Source organism: Lygodium microphyllum, chromosome 1 (genome assembly GCF_053477565.2).
Source record: "Lygodium microphyllum isolate KBCC chromosome 1, Lygodium_microphyllum_v1.1.10, whole genome shotgun sequence".
In the NCBI taxonomy this organism is placed as follows: Eukaryota; Viridiplantae; Streptophyta; class Polypodiopsida; order Schizaeales; family Lygodiaceae; genus Lygodium; species Lygodium microphyllum.
In genome coordinates, this window is record NC_141135.1 from 154,302,217 (window position 1) to 154,320,066 (window position 17,850).

Genomic DNA, 17,850 nt, shown 5'->3' on the forward strand with positions numbered 1-17,850 from the left:
GATTACTTAGACATAGTAATAGAGGCTTTCTTCTAAAATAGCCAGATCAATATCCATTGCTTCTGTTGGTTAAAGAAGGTAGCTGCCCATCATCTTGGATGTAGATGATAAAGTTGTATATTGGGAGGGGTACATAGTGAATCTAAGGATGTTAGCTTCTGAATGCATAAGAAAATTTTCCTTGAAAAGGGCAAGCGGAAGAGTTTCACCTCCTAACATCTTAGAAAGGGAGGGAGGAAAGAAGCAATAGGAGACAACGAAACCCCTCTTGAAGTTAACCCAAAAGGAGAATGACTGGTATGTCAAGGCAGGCAAATGTTTCTCTTGTGGAAGGAATGCACATCTTGGGAAAGGCCTCTTAAATAGGCATGTGCAACAAAGAAATCAAAAGAGTCTGCTAAACTCAAGGATTGGGTGGCAGTGCCTACAGGAACTATACAAATTCCAGAATTTAGTAATCGAGCAATAGAGAGGAGGTTGTGGAAAGTTTTTCATAGACTCAGAGAAAGACGACTAAAGGTCTCAGTAGATTTAGGATCTACTTATTACTTCACTGCAAAGAAGGTAGCTGATGTCATAGGTTTGAGTCAGAAAAAAGAAGGGATACCTAATAGTGCATATGCTATTTTTGGGATATCAAGGCTAAGTGGCACTTATTTGACAGTTGATGTTGCTTGTAAATCCTTATTTGTGGCATGTAGATTTCATCATTGGACCAAGTCAAGGATGTGAGGTGCCTTTGGGGATTTCCTGGATGCACAGAGTGGAAGCTGCACCATCGTATGGGAAGAACCTAAACAAAATAATGATCATCAATGTATGAGTTCATGGAAACTTTGTTCCTCTTGTTAGCTGAAAGAAGTTTCAAGATTGTCTCACTGTCTCTCTTCCTGGAAAGTTGCCATCAAAACACCAAAGGACCATAAAGTTGCTCTTCCATTTGGGCACTGTACTTGCAACCAAGCACCTTACTAAGTGGATTTGGTGCGTGATAGTTTTTAAGAGAGTTTCTGCTCATGTAGTAGGTTGTTCTGATAGCCTGATGGCTGCATGTGAGTTGTTGCCATTCTGCTTGGTTGGCCTGAAAACCTGATCTAAATATTTCCATACATAATTTACACTTATTCATGGGGAAAAAAAAGAAACAGGAGATCTTAATACAAGTGGATGAATTGATGTGAAAAGGCTTGCTTTGGCCGAGTACTTCACCACTGGTTCTAGCTCACATGATCTTTCAAATGTGTATGGACTACAAACCTTTTAGTAAGATAAACCATTGAAAATAAGTGGCCAATTCCAAGAATCAATCAGGTCGTAGATAAGTCAGGGATCATCACAAAATTGCATTGTATCTCAAGATGCTCCAAAGCTGCATTTTAGACTACTTCTGAACTGTACGAGTTCTTAGATTGACCAATGCTCCTCCCACTTTTAATCCCATGGCGGACTTCATATTCAGAGCATATATGACATTTTGTGGAACCTTCTTCAATGATGTCATTGTACATTCAAAAATACCTTTGAAGAGCATAGAAAACATGTGGAATTCTCTTGAAGAACTCAGAGGCACATGCTCTACATAGATGCACAAAAATAGAGTTATTTTACAAGAGATCAAATGTTTAGGGATCATTTGCAAGGGATGGCCAACTCCTAAGGCTTTCCACAACATAAGAAGTTTTCTTGGATTATGTTTCTACCACTAGATGTACGTATGACACTTTTACAATGATTGCTGATCCTTTGCACAATTTAGCCAAAAAGAGTCTATTTTCAATGGGTTGAGAGGCAACAAGTTTCTTTCAGTAAGATAAAGAAGAACCGTCTGAGAGATTGTTTTGCATATACCCAATGTCCATCAGCTTTTGATTCTTATTGCAATACCTTAGGAAGGAGCATTGGTTTTTTTTGAACCAGTGTGGTCAACTACTTGTTCAAGAAAGTTGGAGACTGCAGAATGGTAACAGAAACTATGGCATCTATGAAAAAATACCCACTCCCCAGGATCCCACTAAAGTCTCTATAGCAGCCTTCTCCTTTATGCCCAATGTTTCCATCCATCTTCTATGTAAGTCTGAGGGTTTGGGTCCAAGTACCAAGCCCTATCACAATGAGCTACAGCTATAATCCTTTGTCAAGAGCATCTTGTGCACTCTAGCTAATCCAGATACTCTCACCCAAGTCTGCCATCCATCTCTACTGAAAAAGTAAACACGCTCTCTCCACTGGTGGCTACCACTGCAAGAAGGATCTCTCCTTTGGTAAAGAGCCCTATCCATGTCTGATTTCACTGTTTCATTCCTCCATTCAAGGGGTACCACCTTCCTGATGCTCTCCATTATGACTCTGGCCTCCATGATACCTCAAAGTCTCTGTTTCTGTATATGGGCCAGCAGCTCCAGAAGGCAAACAACCCCCCACTATAGAAGCTACCTGTGCAGAGAACCTCCGCCAAGATAAGAGGGTCCTCTCTCCAATTGTGTGGCCTCTCTCTATCTTGAGTAGCTGAGCTGCCTCAACTTCTCTTCAACACTCGCTGGGTGAATCTAGCTTGGATATGCTGAAATAGCCAGTGTGTGCTAGGCTGCCACAGTCCACTTGTTTTACCATCAGTGCTCTACTCTGACTATTCGGGTCAAGAACCCCCAAACCACTCCTAGATCTAGGCTGGATGATATCATCCCAAGCTACCACATGGTGGCTAATAGATCCTAATTTGCAACGACCACCCTGTTTGCTAGTGATAGTCTTGCTGTCCTTCAATATATTAGCTTTTATCTTATGCTAAGTAATAAGGTCGCCAGCTGCTGCTTTGAAGAAATATCAATGCCTGCATGGCATCCCAGGTATCTCATAGAAGTGCCATAGGGGACCCAAGTGAAATTCTCGTGTGGTTTCCAATCTATCTGCTGAATATCACAAACCCAAAAGCCATAGGATTTGTGCCAATTAATAAGAGCTCCTGAAGCTCAGCAGAAGAACTCCATGATGGCTACAAAGGCCCCAAAATTCTCCTCTTCCCCATCCAGGTAAACAGATGTGTCATCTGCAAACTCTACATCCAGCAACTCCTCAACATCTAGAATGGGAAGTCTGATGCCTCGAATACCTATACTTCTATCCCTCAAGAAGGAGCTCATAGCCTCTGCAACAAATGAGAAAAGAAGACGTGTGAGGGGCCATTCTTGTCCCACTAACCTTTGAATACTGAATCTCACACCTCTGGTCCCACCAATGAGACCTGGCTATGAGCTGATGAATATAGAGCCAAAACACCTCAAATCCACTACTCTGGGAAGCCCATCCTCAACAAGGTGCCCCTGATCATGCAAGAGCTGTGGATTCCTAGGAACCCATCCTCGACGTGGTGTCCTTCATCATGCAGGAGCTATGGATTCCTAGAAAGTGAAAATATTGCTGAACAGAACAAGCTTGGTTAGGGTGAATGAGGTTTGGCATCAAGAGAGATAGTCTAAGGCTGATCATTTTGGCTATGATTTTAAACATTGTTCCAAGCAAAGTGATTGGTCTCCACTGGGTGATCTCCAATCTATCTTCTCTTCCCTTTGGGATGAGGTGAATCAATCCCTCTAACATCCTTTCCAGCATATCTTCAAATGCCATGATCTCCTAAAATGCTACTAAAAGATGTGTGTTGATCAGGTCCCAATAGCTTAGGAAGAAAGCCCTATCCAATCCATCATCCCTTGGGCACTTCTTTGATGGTAGTGCTAGCAATCTCCTCTCCTCCTCTAAGAATGGGCTATCAAATGTACCCCATCACATGGTACTTATACTCTGATCTGGCCTCCTTCATATCATCTATTTCTTTGGTTGCATTCATTCTCTCCCCACCCACCTACATCTTGGTTGTCTTTCCTCCTCCCTTTGAAGTGCTGCGATGAGGTTCTATCAGCCCTCTCTTTCTCTAAGAGACCTTCCTCTTTCTCCTAGCCTTCTCCTTAAGAAAGGAGCTCACCTCTTGCAAAATCTCACCCAAGTCTCTAGCTGCCCTGCTTGCTCAAAATGACTTGCCCCTCCAAATCCTAGTAATATCCTCCCTCAATCCCTCATCATAATGCAAGTGTAAAGGAATTTTAATCCTGGTAGCTGTTCTTGTGGCTTCCTCCATAAGAATCAACTATACCGGCGCATGATCTGATAACATGGTTCCTGGAACAATACCACCTAGGCCTCCCTTGTCACAAGCCCAGTGATCCACGTAAAATCTGTTCAAGTGGGAGAATATCTTGGCGCCAATTGTCCAATCTCTTCTAGAGAATTGCAAAGAACTTGTAAATCTATCATGAACCAAGGGTTGTGTCCTCTAATATGGAAGATAAAATCCTCCCAAACTGCATGCTCTCCTCCTCTGATGGTGTCTATGCATCTGCCACTTCCATCCTCCAAGGCCTCAACAATCTAGTGGTCAATATGAGGTAGAGACTGAGTAAATGTAGTCCCAAAATGTCCTCTCCCTATGGCTATTAGGGGCATATATGACCAGCAAGTCTATTAACGCCTCCTCCACTCTCACAAATACCCAAAGTGCTCTCCCTGCTATAAGGATGCCCCAATCCAGTACTGCATGAAACCAATGCTCACCAACACAAAGGCATACTCCTACTTGTATTTGTGAGACTTCTACAATGGGCACCCAATATGTTAAACTTCGTCTAGTCAACAGCTTCCCATTGCACCGGGAAATCCTCTCTTCCAAGAGGTGATGCCCCTATAGCATAAGAAAATCCTCTCTTCCAAGAGGTGATGCCCCTATAGCATAAGAAAATCCACTGATCCCTCCAACCAGTGCTCTATGGAGATCTTGTCTCATGAGGCTCCATCCTTGGCTGAAAACTTAAAAGTCTTCCACCAAAGCCTCAAATGTTCCATGAGAGGATCCTCATGGAGATTGTCTAAGTCTCTTAGACTGGCGTGCCTCCAAGGACCTTGACTTCTCTTTTACCGCCTAGTGTAAACTCTATCCTGTCTCATCACTGCAATTTCTATAGCCTCATGAAGAGATGTGACCTCGATGGAGTCTAAGGAATCATTTGAATCTATGCCAAACTCCTCGCTCCCTCACTCCCTCTAATGAGTAACTCGATCCATACCTCTCTCCATTGGAATCCCTCCCTCCTACTACGGAGTATCAGGAACCTGAGAAACAAACTACTTAATGAAGGCCTCAACTATGGGATCCCTATCAAGTGGTTCAGGTGCATCCATCACTGCCTCACAAGGCTGGGGGGTGTGCACTAGCTACTTCATCCCACATGGAGGAGTCACTACCCTCTAGCTACTGGTGATACCATAGGTGACTAAACCTCTGCCACATATGGCTTGGGAGAGGGAACCTCAGGTACAATCGTCTTTGCCTCCTGAAGTGGTGCAATCGAATTCCTGTGTGCAGCAAACATGGGATCCCTAACAACTATCCATGGTCTCTCGGCCTGTTGCTTTCCCCCCTCTCTCTCTCTCCCCCTATGTGTGTCTCTACCTCCTTTTTCTACCAGTTTGTCTCCTCTGCAGCTCCCTCTCACTCCTGCAAAGTAAGGGCCCTCCCCCTTTATTGTGAAAGGAGTCTGGGCGAGGCCTAGTGGCCTACCATCCGGCTTAAAAGGGAGCCCAATGTCCTATCACTGAATGACACAACCAAAAGCTGTGCCAATTTGGGCTACATGAGGCAAGAAATACTCATCAAGTCTAGGGAGGTGTACTGTGATAGCCATGCCATCTCTGAGCATGGTATAATCCATCTATCAAAGAATGCAACTGTAGTTGTTTTGGCCTAGTGGCAAGCATTGCTATAGACTAGGAAGCACCTTGTCTCCAGCGAGAGGTGGAACTTGGCATATGTACACACAAGCATGCTCGGAAACTCTTCAGATGATTGGTACACAAAAAGAAGCAGGAATATCTGAGCGGACTAGAAACAGAAATGTATTCCATGTTCTTGGGACAGGACTGCAAGAGAGCATGGAAAAGGATGCATGAGAGCCAGCCACTTATACAGATTACTAGACCTGATGATTGTTATGAATATGCTTGCACACTTTATGATGTTCCTGGCCAAGAGCTTATGCCACTCCCCTCAACCTCAAAACCAGCAAATTGCAGAATTTTCACAGAAAAAAGAGTGAGGAATGCCATATGGAAACTGAAAAATGGAAAAACCCAAGATCATGATGGTTTAGCAGCAGAACACTTCACGCATGCTTGTGATATGGCATAAGTAGCATATAGAAAGATTATAGAAAGTAGTTTAGAGGAATAAGTGGCATATGAGAAGAAGTATATCAGATCCTTTGTTTAAGTTTGTCAACATGCCTTTCTTTTGGAGCAGGCCCCGTGTCTGTGTCACACTGCATAGGATTCTGGAAAAATGGGTCAGGATTGTATACAATAGATGAGCAAATAGTCCTTGATGTGACATTGAGAGATTCTTACAAAAATAACATAACAATATCAACTGGAGATGAAGGAATTGTGAACTTGACTACAAAAATTCAAAGCAGCCAAGGTCAAACATACGAGACAAATATCACAGTGCAAGTACAAACTGTATATGAGACTATCACTTTTATCAGTAAAAAAGCAGGAGATTTTTTATTATATGTTGGTGAAAATGATATTGGCATTGAAGGATCGCCTTTTCCATTTACAGTGACTCCTGGTAGTCCCTCACTCTACTTATACACATTAAAATGTAAAGACATTGTGTTATCAAGTATTTCCATTTCTGTAATGAAAGACAAGATTGTGAAATGCTGGTACTCATAAGTAAAATCTTGGATGAAGGTGATTTGAGTTTAACAGCAGAGGTTACAACATGTGGATTACATGCTCACCACGTTTGCCAATTATATTTTTGATTTCTAAAAACTGCGGCAATCATTATGACGAAGGAAAAAATACATAATTTACAGCAAAGACATGCTATCAAATACACATTTTTAGGTCATAATAAAATATTGTGGATGAACCTACCCTGTAATAGTGAAATGTCACACTTTTTTTTTTTGCAAGTAAAATGTGGCTGATTATATTACTTGAAAAAAACTGATTACATCGGAGTGCTTATGCTCAACAGACTAGCTGGAGCTGACAAATACATCATGTATACAAGCCTCTCAAGGCGGTCTAGGGGCGATGGGGGCAAGAAGCCATTGGGGGGGGGGTATATCGCCAACTGGGGCTACCTGCCTGCATCACGAAGAATAGGTCCTGGCCGCCCTAAGTGCGCATGAATTGACAGTAGAGCTCCTGATGAGCCTTGGTCTTGCCCTGCACCTGATCCCAATTGGCCACAGAGGGAGTGGATGATGGAGGTCCAGAGCTCTACTAATATCGCCTATGCTGAAAGTCTCTCTCCGCCGAAAGCCTCCTGACACTGCGCCTTCCAGATATGCCATCCAGTAAGACTCCCATGATCTCCCATATCTCCGAGCGGTCTGCTGTGGGCTCCAGTACCTGGCGGATGGGTAGAGCCTCCAAACCCACCACTAGCCATGATCTTGCCTCAATAATGAATATCGTGTCCCGCATCCCGGCCTCATACAGAAGATGACGGCCCTGGCTGATTACTTGCCAACAGAAAGCTCCCCATGAGATACATCCAAGGTGTGGGAGCCTTCACACAACCGCCAAGACCCATGGACCACTTATTGTTTCAAGCTTTCCAAGCCGAGCACTAATGGCTACCTCTCAGATAGCCGATGCGCCATCCATATCTACAGGTGTAGTGAGCTTATCTCCATGCCGTTCGAGTTACCTCCTCTCCTGCGCGCTCCGGTAGCTCCACGATCCAAGTGCAAGCTTCAAGCAAGCTCCACACTCCAAGCTCCATCGCCGCGAGCAAGAGAAGAGAAGAGAAGAGAAGAGAAAAAGAGAGGAGAAGATGGAGATCTTCTCCTCCTCGGTCCCTCACCCTTACACACTCACTCCCTCACACTCTCACACTCCCTCTCTCAAGCTCAAGCTCAAGCAATCAAGAAGAAGAAGAAGAAAAAGAAGAGGAGAGCCACTTTTTGCCACACACAAGAATGAGCTTCTCATTCACTTTTCAACTTTATATATAAAACCCTAAATCCCTTTTTGGGCGGTCATCCCCTTTTTCCCTTTTTTACATGGCCGGCCGTAGCCTAGGCCATTTTTCCCACTGTCCTTCTATTTTCCTAGCTTCCTTTCCACCGCTCGTCTACATTTACAAATTGCACGGGTGAGAGCCCAACGCTCCTTGAATTAACCCATGATGATGAACACGTTTGCACGAAGACCTGTGTCATCCTGCATCCACTTGTCACTTCATAAGAGTATATACTTGCTTGCGTTAAGTGCGTCGCACAGATGTAATCATATTAAGACACAATTTTCGAAATGCTATGATGTTAATTGCAATGCCTATTCCACTGCTTGTTAAAGACGTTGCATACATTAACGATAGGTAAAGGAAGTGTGTACAAGTGGAGAGCTTACCCCTTTACTCATCAAAAGGCAAAAAGTTATGCCATGAGGACATATCAAGCTGCTTGTACATCATAGGGGCTTAGTCGATTTGCACTGGGCAGGGTGAGTCCGGGTGGTTAGGCGACCAAAAGGCAAAAAGTTATGGCATGAGGACATGTCAAGCTGCTTGTACATCATAGGGGCTTAGTCGATTTGCACTGGGCGGGGTGAGTCCGGGTGGTTAGGCGACTGGGGCTCTGCTGGTGCGGGGCTCCCGTGAGGTTGGGCCGGGAACATGTCGGCCGGGACATGAATGGTGTAGTCTCGGGCCGCCACCATTTCCAAAATGCCTTTGAACAATTCATTAAACTCTTCCCTGTCCCAAGCTGCCCGTTCTACCCTTGAGCACCTGGTGCCCGAGCGTACGTTAGGGGTTTGTGCAACTGGTGTTGCCACATCTTGTGTGCTTCTTTGAGCTTCGTCTTTCCTGGCCCGGGGATTCTTCGGCCTTCGTCCGGGATGGTGTCGCTTAGGACCTCGTTTCTTTGCATACCTTTTGAGAGTGGGCACGTAGCGCACCGGCGGAGGGGCGTGTGGTGCATGTTCCCTCATCCGCGGAGAGCGTCTCTGCAAGCCAACTGCCCTAGGTTCTCCATGTTTTTCTTGTAGGGGGACCTACAAGATGCAAACCAAGGGCTCAGCTTCGATATAGAATAAGACCATTCTCATGGGAGGAATTATAGTGTGGGTTATCAAACGCATATGACTAGAAGAGGAGGGGTGGGACGTGCTGTGCTCGTTGTAGAGGGCTGGCCCCCGTGATGATGTTGACTTAGCCTCCCGTCATTAGCAGATCTTGGCTCACGCCGAGTTACATCGGCTGGTGGTCATGGATTTGGGCAGGGCTCATCCTCGGAAGGATAGACCGGAAGGGGAAAGGTGTATAGAAAGAGACTGCATGTTGCCTGCAGCATCAGAGAGATTGGTCAGGGCTTCCCATGGTGGCAATGTGGGGTCCCTGCCCTCCGTCCGGAGGTGGGAATGGTCATGCCACTTCTATACATACGGTGAGAGGGGAACCGGATGAGCCTAGCCTGTTGGCCCCAACTCTTCTGTCTGCGCTTGACTATTATTGCTTATGTGTGTTGATAGTGTCTATACAGGGTGACCAAAGTTATTGTTTGTACATATCCATGGGTCCACGTCGCTTCATGAGGATAAAAACCAACTATAGAACTCCGGATTGTACTGGAGCGTGGCACACGCATCTTGTACTCGTGGCAACTTACTCAGTACCGATAGATATTTTGCAACATCGAGTAGCATGGAACCTTGTCCGAGTCTACTGGCGACATGTCCTCTTCAATGAGAACCTTATCAAATAGTGAGTCCTCTTGGCTAGGTTCAGCTAAGTCCGTACCCCGAATGGCAGTCAGCACTCGAAGGGAAGTTGGTGCCACATAGGTTGGGTCTCTTTGAGACTGCCATTTGGCCAATCGCTCCTCTGAGACTGTCATGATCTGGGCTCCTAGTTCGGCCATTGCAACTCGGTTCTCACACCAACGTTGTTCAAATTGGCTTCGGCCCTCTGTTAGTCGCTTTAATTGTTCTAATTCTAAGGGATTTGGTTGGTAGAGCGCATCATTGAACGTGACAATTAAGCGCAGTTCGTCGGCTTCCTCACCAGAGATAAGCCGCATGCATTCATACAGGAGCTTATTATAGTGCTCGTCAAGATGTTCTTGCTCTTCCCAAGATAAGGGAAATGGCAAGTATTATTCGAGCTGCTCTTTAGGGAATGCACGCATGTCTGCTAGGACATAGACACGTGCGAACACTTTGAGCTTAGCATCCAACTCGGTTAAGCATTCGGTGGCGCTTCTATGTTCAACGAGGGCTTGCTCAGTTGCCATCTCATGCAAGGTTCTAGGAGTTTGCCTGGGTTTTAGTGTAGCTGGGGGCTCCGGCCTAGATGCGCAAGTTTGGCCAATGCTAGGATTTCTTATGCTCTTGGGATTTCCATGTGTCTCCAGAGGCTTCATTATTGTGTCATGGTTCTCCTTGGATGTGACTGGTATAGACTTGTCACCCTGTTGTGACGGCGTTATGTCCACTCTTGATTGGTCAATGCAAGTTCCATTGTCGGTGAATTGAGCGTTGCAAGCAGCCATTGATGGCAACGACTGCTTTGATCTTTCAGAGCACACAGATGTGTCTAAGGTTTCACCGCTATTAGGAGAGGCATCAATGGGTTCATTGGTGGGTGGACTCGATGCTTTATTCATCAACTCTCCAGCACTCTTTGTCTCAATGTTCTTGGGGTCCACAACCACCTGCAACTGTTGTTGTTTTTGTTGTTTTCTTCTCTTTGTCTTGATCAGTGAAGGTGCATCTCTCAACGACTCAGGACCCTGGACTAGGTCAACCGTTGTTGTGCTTGGTTGGGCCTTGGCATTTCCTTTGTCTAGTGTGTCCACATGGGTCATAGCCGTGGCTTGCTGATTAGCGTTGCCAAGTTGTGCGGGTACGACTGTCTCCCTTTTGGAAGAGTCTAGCTCTTCCGCTAATTCCCATGTGTTTAACTCCTCCAGCCTAGGCTTTAGGCTCTTTGGAAGTGCTGGAGTTGTTAATGAAGTTGGTTGCGACACCTCCTCCACAGGTAAACTACTAAGGACACGTTCCGCAAGGGGCATTGTCACGGCCAAGGGCTGTGACTGCTGTGATCCCTGATTTGAAGTACTAGCAGCTAGTTTGGTGGACTTGCTACTATTGATGGATTGCGGTGTCCAGTCCTTAGGGCGATCAGAAGTGGTCGCGTCTTTTGTTGCCCTTTGAGCATTCATCTGTGTAGATCGAGTATGAGTTGATCTGTTCACATTGGGTTGCACAGGCATATCCTTGGGCCGAGAGCTACGGCTAGTGTCATGTCCCCCCTCTTGGATATTTGGAAGCTTTGATGAAGAGAGATTGGGAGTGAGCAGCAGCCATTGACGACCGCTGTTGTGCTTCCTATGTCTGTTTGAAAAAAGAGGATGTAGGAGATCTAGGACTCTTAGGCGGACTTGGCACTGGCTGAATGGTTTGCTCATGATTGTTAGACGATTCTATCATTAGCTTTGTTGAGCAATCAGCCTTATCATGAGCGATGTTGTGCCTGTGGTGCTCATTATCCTCTTGGGAAGTCAAAGGCTCCTTAGGCACTAGTGGACCTTGTGCACGCTCGACAGTTACCTCCGATATCTGCTTGCCAAGCATGGTAGGTTGAGGATCTAATTTTTGATAGGTCATGTTTGGTTTCTTGATTTCAATCGTGAGGGGCTCAATCGCTCCAATATTTCTGGTTCAAGACTTGGATTTTCGTTTAGGTTTCCTCCTACGTCTCTTTGCTTTTGACATAATTTGGGCTTCTGGCAGAGGTGGTTTAGCAGGGGGTTTTGGTACCCAAATCCATCGGTTGCCTGTATAATACCCTTGAGCACAAAGCAACGCCTTGGATATCCATCGTGGCGTTGTGCTAGCTCTCCATTGATGCCGTCGCCTATAAGGCTTAGGCTTCTTTCGTGGTCTTCTACGATATTTGTAAGTCCAAACCCTATCCTTGGCCTTGCCCCCTAACCTTTTTGTTTCAAGTATGGCCTCACTCACTGGTTCTCTCCGTTTAACCTGCGCTCGTATCAACTCTTCCAACAACTCCTTGCTCTCATTACTAGGCTTGCTTGGTATGTCGGAATGCTCCTTGCCCTTCCCTCGAGGTTTGGTGAGGTCACCCTTGCTAAAAGTCGTGATTATCCTCACACCTGGTAGTGTTGGGTGTATCCTCTGTGCTATATAGTCAGCTTCACACTTCGTTACCTTTTTGAAGGGCCTTCTTAGGAGGATTTCCCTTCCACAATTCTCGCCATTTGGAGGAACATAGAACAGGACTGGCAAGCTTTCTGTTTCAATAGTTACAAGGATTCTGTACTTTCCCAGAAGTGCTTGTGGGTGTTCCTCGTAAGGATTAAGAGTTGCATCAGTCGGTTTGAGCTCTGGTTGATCTAGTAGAGTCCGTGCTTCGTAAGTCAAGATATTCAAATGTGCTCCTTCATTAATGAGAGCATCAATACTATGCTCTCTTTTTGCGGTGAGTTTGACCCTAAGATAAGCAGGTGGCACTATGTCTTCATCTTCCGGGTCTTGGTTTACAACTTCAAGCTTTCTGATACATGCCTTTGAGTCCCTAACTGCACAGTCAGACGTGGATTCTCTACTGAGGTCTTGGGTCGTCTGTGCAGCGCTGCTCAAGGTACATCTATCGTCAGGACTGTCATGTCTAGTCATCCTCGCATTGATAGCTTCATGGTGTTGCATTCTGCTTTGAACTAAACGCAGTTTGAACACAATGTACATGTGTTCTTGTGGTATGGCCTTTTTGCCCTTGATGGCTAGATTGGTCCGTTGAGATCTAGGGTCTTTGTTTGTCTTTGTTTGGGTATGGGTTTCTGTTTGATGCTTTGCAAGTGAAGATCTATGCTTGTGTAGAGCCATTACTACACCAGGGCCTAATCCGGAGGACCTGTTGCGGCGTGCGTTTTCTCTCCAGCCTACCGGGGGAGGTGCGGAGGGGGCAGCCCCCTCTGCGGGGGTCCGGGGGGGGCAGTCTCCCCAGCCCGAAGGGCCGTTACGGTAAATACCATGCATGATTGGGAGGACCTCTGATAGCTAATTTTTGAGCTATTTGCTGTGGATTTTAGCCTAGTGATAGATCTATGATGTGCCTTTGGCTCTATACGATTTCTGGAGTCTATTTTGGTGGTGGCAACTCAGTTTCTAGCCAAAATGGAATTCTGAAAAAATTGCAGTTTTTGGGCCGAGTCCCAAATTCGGGCGGCCAAGGGCCGAATGGGTGTGGGACGAGGGCCAAGTGGGCGGAGTCGGCTGGGCCGAGTCGATGTTAGGGTCGAGTTGTCTGGGCCGAGGGCCGAATGTGAATGGGCCGAGTCGGCCGGCCAGACCGAATGAGTTTTTGGGCCGAGTCGGCCCGACCAAGGGCTGATTCTGGGGTTCGGCCCAAAATGGCCGTCACTCGGACGGGCCGAACGTGGCGCAATTTTGGCAGATTTGACGAATAATGCTTCGTTTTTTATGATTTTAGTCTTGAGGGGTCACACAAACTTCCAGAATGCAAGAATAGACATAAATGAAGGATTCTATACCCCTGGAATAGCAAATAATCTCCAAAGTACAAATCGGCAAGCAAATCAAACCCTCTTTCCTTGTTTTGACAGCAAAAACCCTAATGCTTATTTTCTTTGTTTTTCTTTGTTTTCTCCTACTCTAATGCATCCAAATTACAAAGTAAATACCTATACTACTCCATCTCACAACATAAATCTCAAAAAAGCAAAAAACCTACTTGCCAAGGAGATCGAATACCATCTTCAACCCCCTCACTTCCTACCTATCTCAAGCACCGGTTCGGAGAAAACCCTACTTCAATGCTCGATTCGAAGCGCGCAAGCGCTCTAGGCTTGAATCCGTTGGTCCTGGCAACGGAACCAAAATGTGGGAGCCTTCGCTCAACCGCCACTACCCACGGATCGCTTATTGTTTCAAGCGTTCCAAGCCAAGCACTAATGGCTACCTCTCACATAGCCGACGCGCCATCCATATCTACGGGTGTAGTGAGCTTACCTCCATGCCGTTCGAGTTACCTCCTCTCTCATGTGCTCCGGTAGCTCCACGATCCAAGTGCAAGCTTCAAGCAAGCTCCATCCTCAAGCTCCACGCTCCAAGCTTCATCGCCGCGAGCAAGAAAAGAGAAGAGAAGAGAAGAGAAGAGAAGAAGAGAGGAGAAGATGGAGTGCTTCTCCTCCTCGGTCCCTCAGCCTCACACACTCACTCCCTCACTCTCACACTCCCTCTCTCAAGCTCAAGCTCAAGCAAGCAAGAACAAGAACAAGAACAAGAAGAGGAGAGCCACTTTTTGCCACACACAAGAATGAGCTTCTCATTCACTTTTCAACTTTATATACAAAACCCTAAATCCCTTTTTGGGCAGTCATCCCCTTTTTCCCTTTTTTACATGGCCGGCCGTAGCCCAGGTCCTTTTTCCCATTGTCCTTCTATTTTCCTAGCTTCCTTTCCACCGCTCTTCTACATTTACAAATTGCACGGGTGAGAGCCCAGCGCTCCTTGAATTAACCCGTGATACGCTTGCGCTCTTTTACAAAAGTTTTGACTTGCGCTTTTCCTTGTGCGCCTTTGTCTTCCGTTTCTCTTTGCCTTTGCCTTTGTCTTTATCTTCTGTTTTAGCTTTCCGGATTTTCCACCACCTGGCACTCTTTTACAAAATTTCAGGGTGCGCCTTTGTACTTTAAAATGCACCTTTCTCCTTTTGCATTTGCCTTGGACTTTTTAAGATTGCCCCTGTGCTTTTGGCCTTTTCTCCTCTTCTTTCTTCTGTCGGGCTACCTTTTTTTCGCCTTTGCCCAGCATCTTTTTTATTTCCTTTTGCTTTCTTCGTGTTGGGGTTAACACAAGGCTAGGTGCTATATGGCGAAGGATGCGGCATGCTCCTCTCCACACGGGCTACGCCTCCTCACACGACCAAAGGCAGTGCTTTGGGGTTTCCAGAGAGTGTTGTGTGCAGTGCTCACAACCTCCTTCCTTCTACATCCGGGCAAGCCAACTTCCCACCGCCAGGATGTGCCACCAGCCATAAGAGATACGACATCCTCCTCGTCCTCCAGCTATCCCATAGGTAGCGCTAGAAGGTCCGTCGGAAAGGCTTTGTGATGATGTGCTCTACCCAGTGCCTGTTGCGTGACGGTGCTCAATCCATATCCTCCTAAATCAGTACTTGTCTGCCAATCCTGGCAGTGTACTCTAGGAACCTGGGTGGCTTCTTAGCGACCGCAGTAGCCAGCCATAGCCACTCTCCTGGGTCCCACTCCAGCTTATCAAGTGGTCTGCCCTCCCAGATCCAAAGACACCACTCCGTGAGCTCCTTTCAGAAAACATAGGGATCCAATCGCCATGTCTTCCCTTGAAGGCCCACCACTCGATTCCTCCTCCACGAAAGGGCGGCTATCCCCTCATCCTACTGCCCTCTATCATGGGCCAAACGTCCCCCCTCCTGCATGGCAAAGGTCCCTTGTGGGGCTCCGCCCACTCTACCCACCTGTAGGGGGATGCCTGCTAGTGAAAACCTAGCTGCCCATACCTCCCCGGGCTCAATGGGCTCTCATATCGGAGGAGTAAGCCACTCTAGAGGTAATGATGCGTCTATCTCCCTTCTCCTCAACTCCACTCCTCTCTGGCAACCTGATACACACTACAGCACCTCCTCGTCCGCCATCCTGTACACCTCCCGCCATGTCCTAATGTTATGAGCCAGGCTTGCCTCCCAACTAGCCCACTGGATATAGGGGCGCTCGCCAATCCTGTATCCCTTCTCTATCTTTGACCTAGGGTTTCCAAATCACCAGCTGACAATCTATCTCCTCCTACAGCCTGGGGGGCTCTGGATTAGGGCCTTACAGAGGCCCTGCCATACGCGGAGTAAGCTGCGAAGGAAAGGTGATCTGGCGAGGTGATTTGGGTTGACGTGAAGATCCATCTCAAGGATGGCCTCCACTCACCACCAAGCCTCAGTCTACAATCTTGAAGACCCTTCTACAATAGAACCTTCCAGGTTTGCCCTCCTGGTGTGAGGCCGCAGACTACTAGCTTGCATAAGAGGGCCATACTCTGATACTCTGGGTCTATGACCCCAAGCCCTCCCTTTGACCGATGCCGTATGATGGTCGCCCATGCCACCTTGGCCCTGGAGTCCCTGGAACCATCTGACCCTGACCAAAGGAAGTTCCGTACTAAGCGACAGAGCTGCACTATGCATGATGAGGAGAAACACCAACACGAGGCAATGTACCAGGCCGTCGCTAGGAGTACCTGGTTAACCACTAGGGCTCGGCCGGCTAGAGAGAGGCGAGCCGTGCTCCAGTAGGTCAGTTTCCTTCGAATAGAATCAAGGACAGGAAGAAACTGTTGGGCAAGAGTGATGTCGAGTGCCACTTGGAACCCTAGGTACCGGGCGGTCTGCCCTCTGCTCACCCATCTAAATCCCAGGTGGACGCCCCACTCCGTGCTAGAATCCGGGTCTATGAGGAACCCAACCGACTTTCGCCAGTTGATTTTCACTCCCGTTGCAGAACAGAACACGTCCAGAGCCAGCCTCACTCTCTCTAGCATCAACTCATGGTGCCCTCTAAGAAGTCCCACTCCACCCTATCATAAGATTTCTCGAAGTCCAAGAGTACGGCCACTCTCTGCCCATTGTGTTGTGCCCACTCTGTCTCCTCAAAGAAGGTAAATACATTGTCCAGTATGCTCCTATCTTGGACAAAGCCTTTCTGTGTGTCATGGATGATGTCTGGAAGCATGGGGCGTACTTTGTCAGTGCCTTATAGGCCACTAACAATAAGGTGATCAATCTCCACTGGGAAAGCTCCAACCGATCTCCCCCTTTGGGGAGAAGACTAATAAGGCCTGCCGAAAGACTCCCTGGCATCTGTCTTGAAGTGAAAATCTCCTAGAAGGCCATCAGTAGGGGGTCCTTCACCACTTCCCAGTAGGTGATGAAGGCGGCCTTAGATAGGCCATCCTCCCCCAGGCATTTCTGCCCATCCTGTGTATGGAAGGCCTCCTCTAGTTCCTTCTCTGTGAAGGGGGCTAGGAGGGAGCATCCCATCTTCTCTGTGACAAGGGACGGGATAGGATCCCAGACTTGCTATCTACATCGTTGTCCTCTAGCTGAAGCTATCTCCTGCTAGAAGAGGCACGTGTAATAGTCCGTGGCAATCTCCATCACCTCATCTGGGCTAGAACGAGTCCTCCCATACTGATCCCAAAGGTTGCGTATCTGCTCTCCTGCGATGCAAAGCTAGTGCACCTGGAAGAACTCCCTGCACATCGTGTCCCCCTTCCGCGCCCAGAAGGTTGCTGAGGTTCGAAAAGAGAACTCCGAGCTCCTGTCCTCTAGGCCAGCAATGGCTGCTCGTGCGCTCACCTCTTGTGCATGGAGGGTGGGATCCCCTGTTGCCTCTTGTAATAATATCTGCATGGCTGCAAGGTCCCGCTGGAGTGCTCTATTCTCTGCAACCTCCTCTGCCATCCGGTCCCTCCTGTCCTACACTCTGGTCCAAATGTGCTCTATTTGTCTCGCCACCTCCTCCCTCCTATAGATCAAGTCAGGGATCCGACAGGATCGTGTGTCAAGGGCGGATGCAGGGGGATCAAGTGTCAAGAGAACCAGGCAATGATCGGACAACATGGTGCCTGCCAACTGCTCAATTTGGCCTCCACGAGAGCCTCCCCACTCTCCCATGTAAAACCTATCCAACCACTCCAGCAATGCTCCAC

At 47.2% G+C, this 17,850-nt stretch overlaps 1 protein-coding gene across 5 annotated transcripts in view; it reads left to right on the top strand.

The window, feature by feature from the left end:
- Positions 1-17,850, top strand: part of LOC148041852 (uncharacterized) — a 218,910-nt gene that overhangs the window by 175,932 nt on the left and 25,128 nt on the right. For 4 of the 5 annotated variants that reach the window (XM_087683285.1, XM_087683277.1, XM_087683301.1 and 1 more), the window contains one exon: positions 6,347-6,676. The exons of the other annotated variant lie outside the window; for it this stretch is intronic. In XM_087683285.1, coding sequence (XP_087539411.1) covers positions 6,347-6,676 — 330 coding nt within the window. The remainder of the gene's footprint in view (positions 1-6,346; positions 6,677-17,850) is intronic. 5 annotated transcript variants of the gene reach the window in all.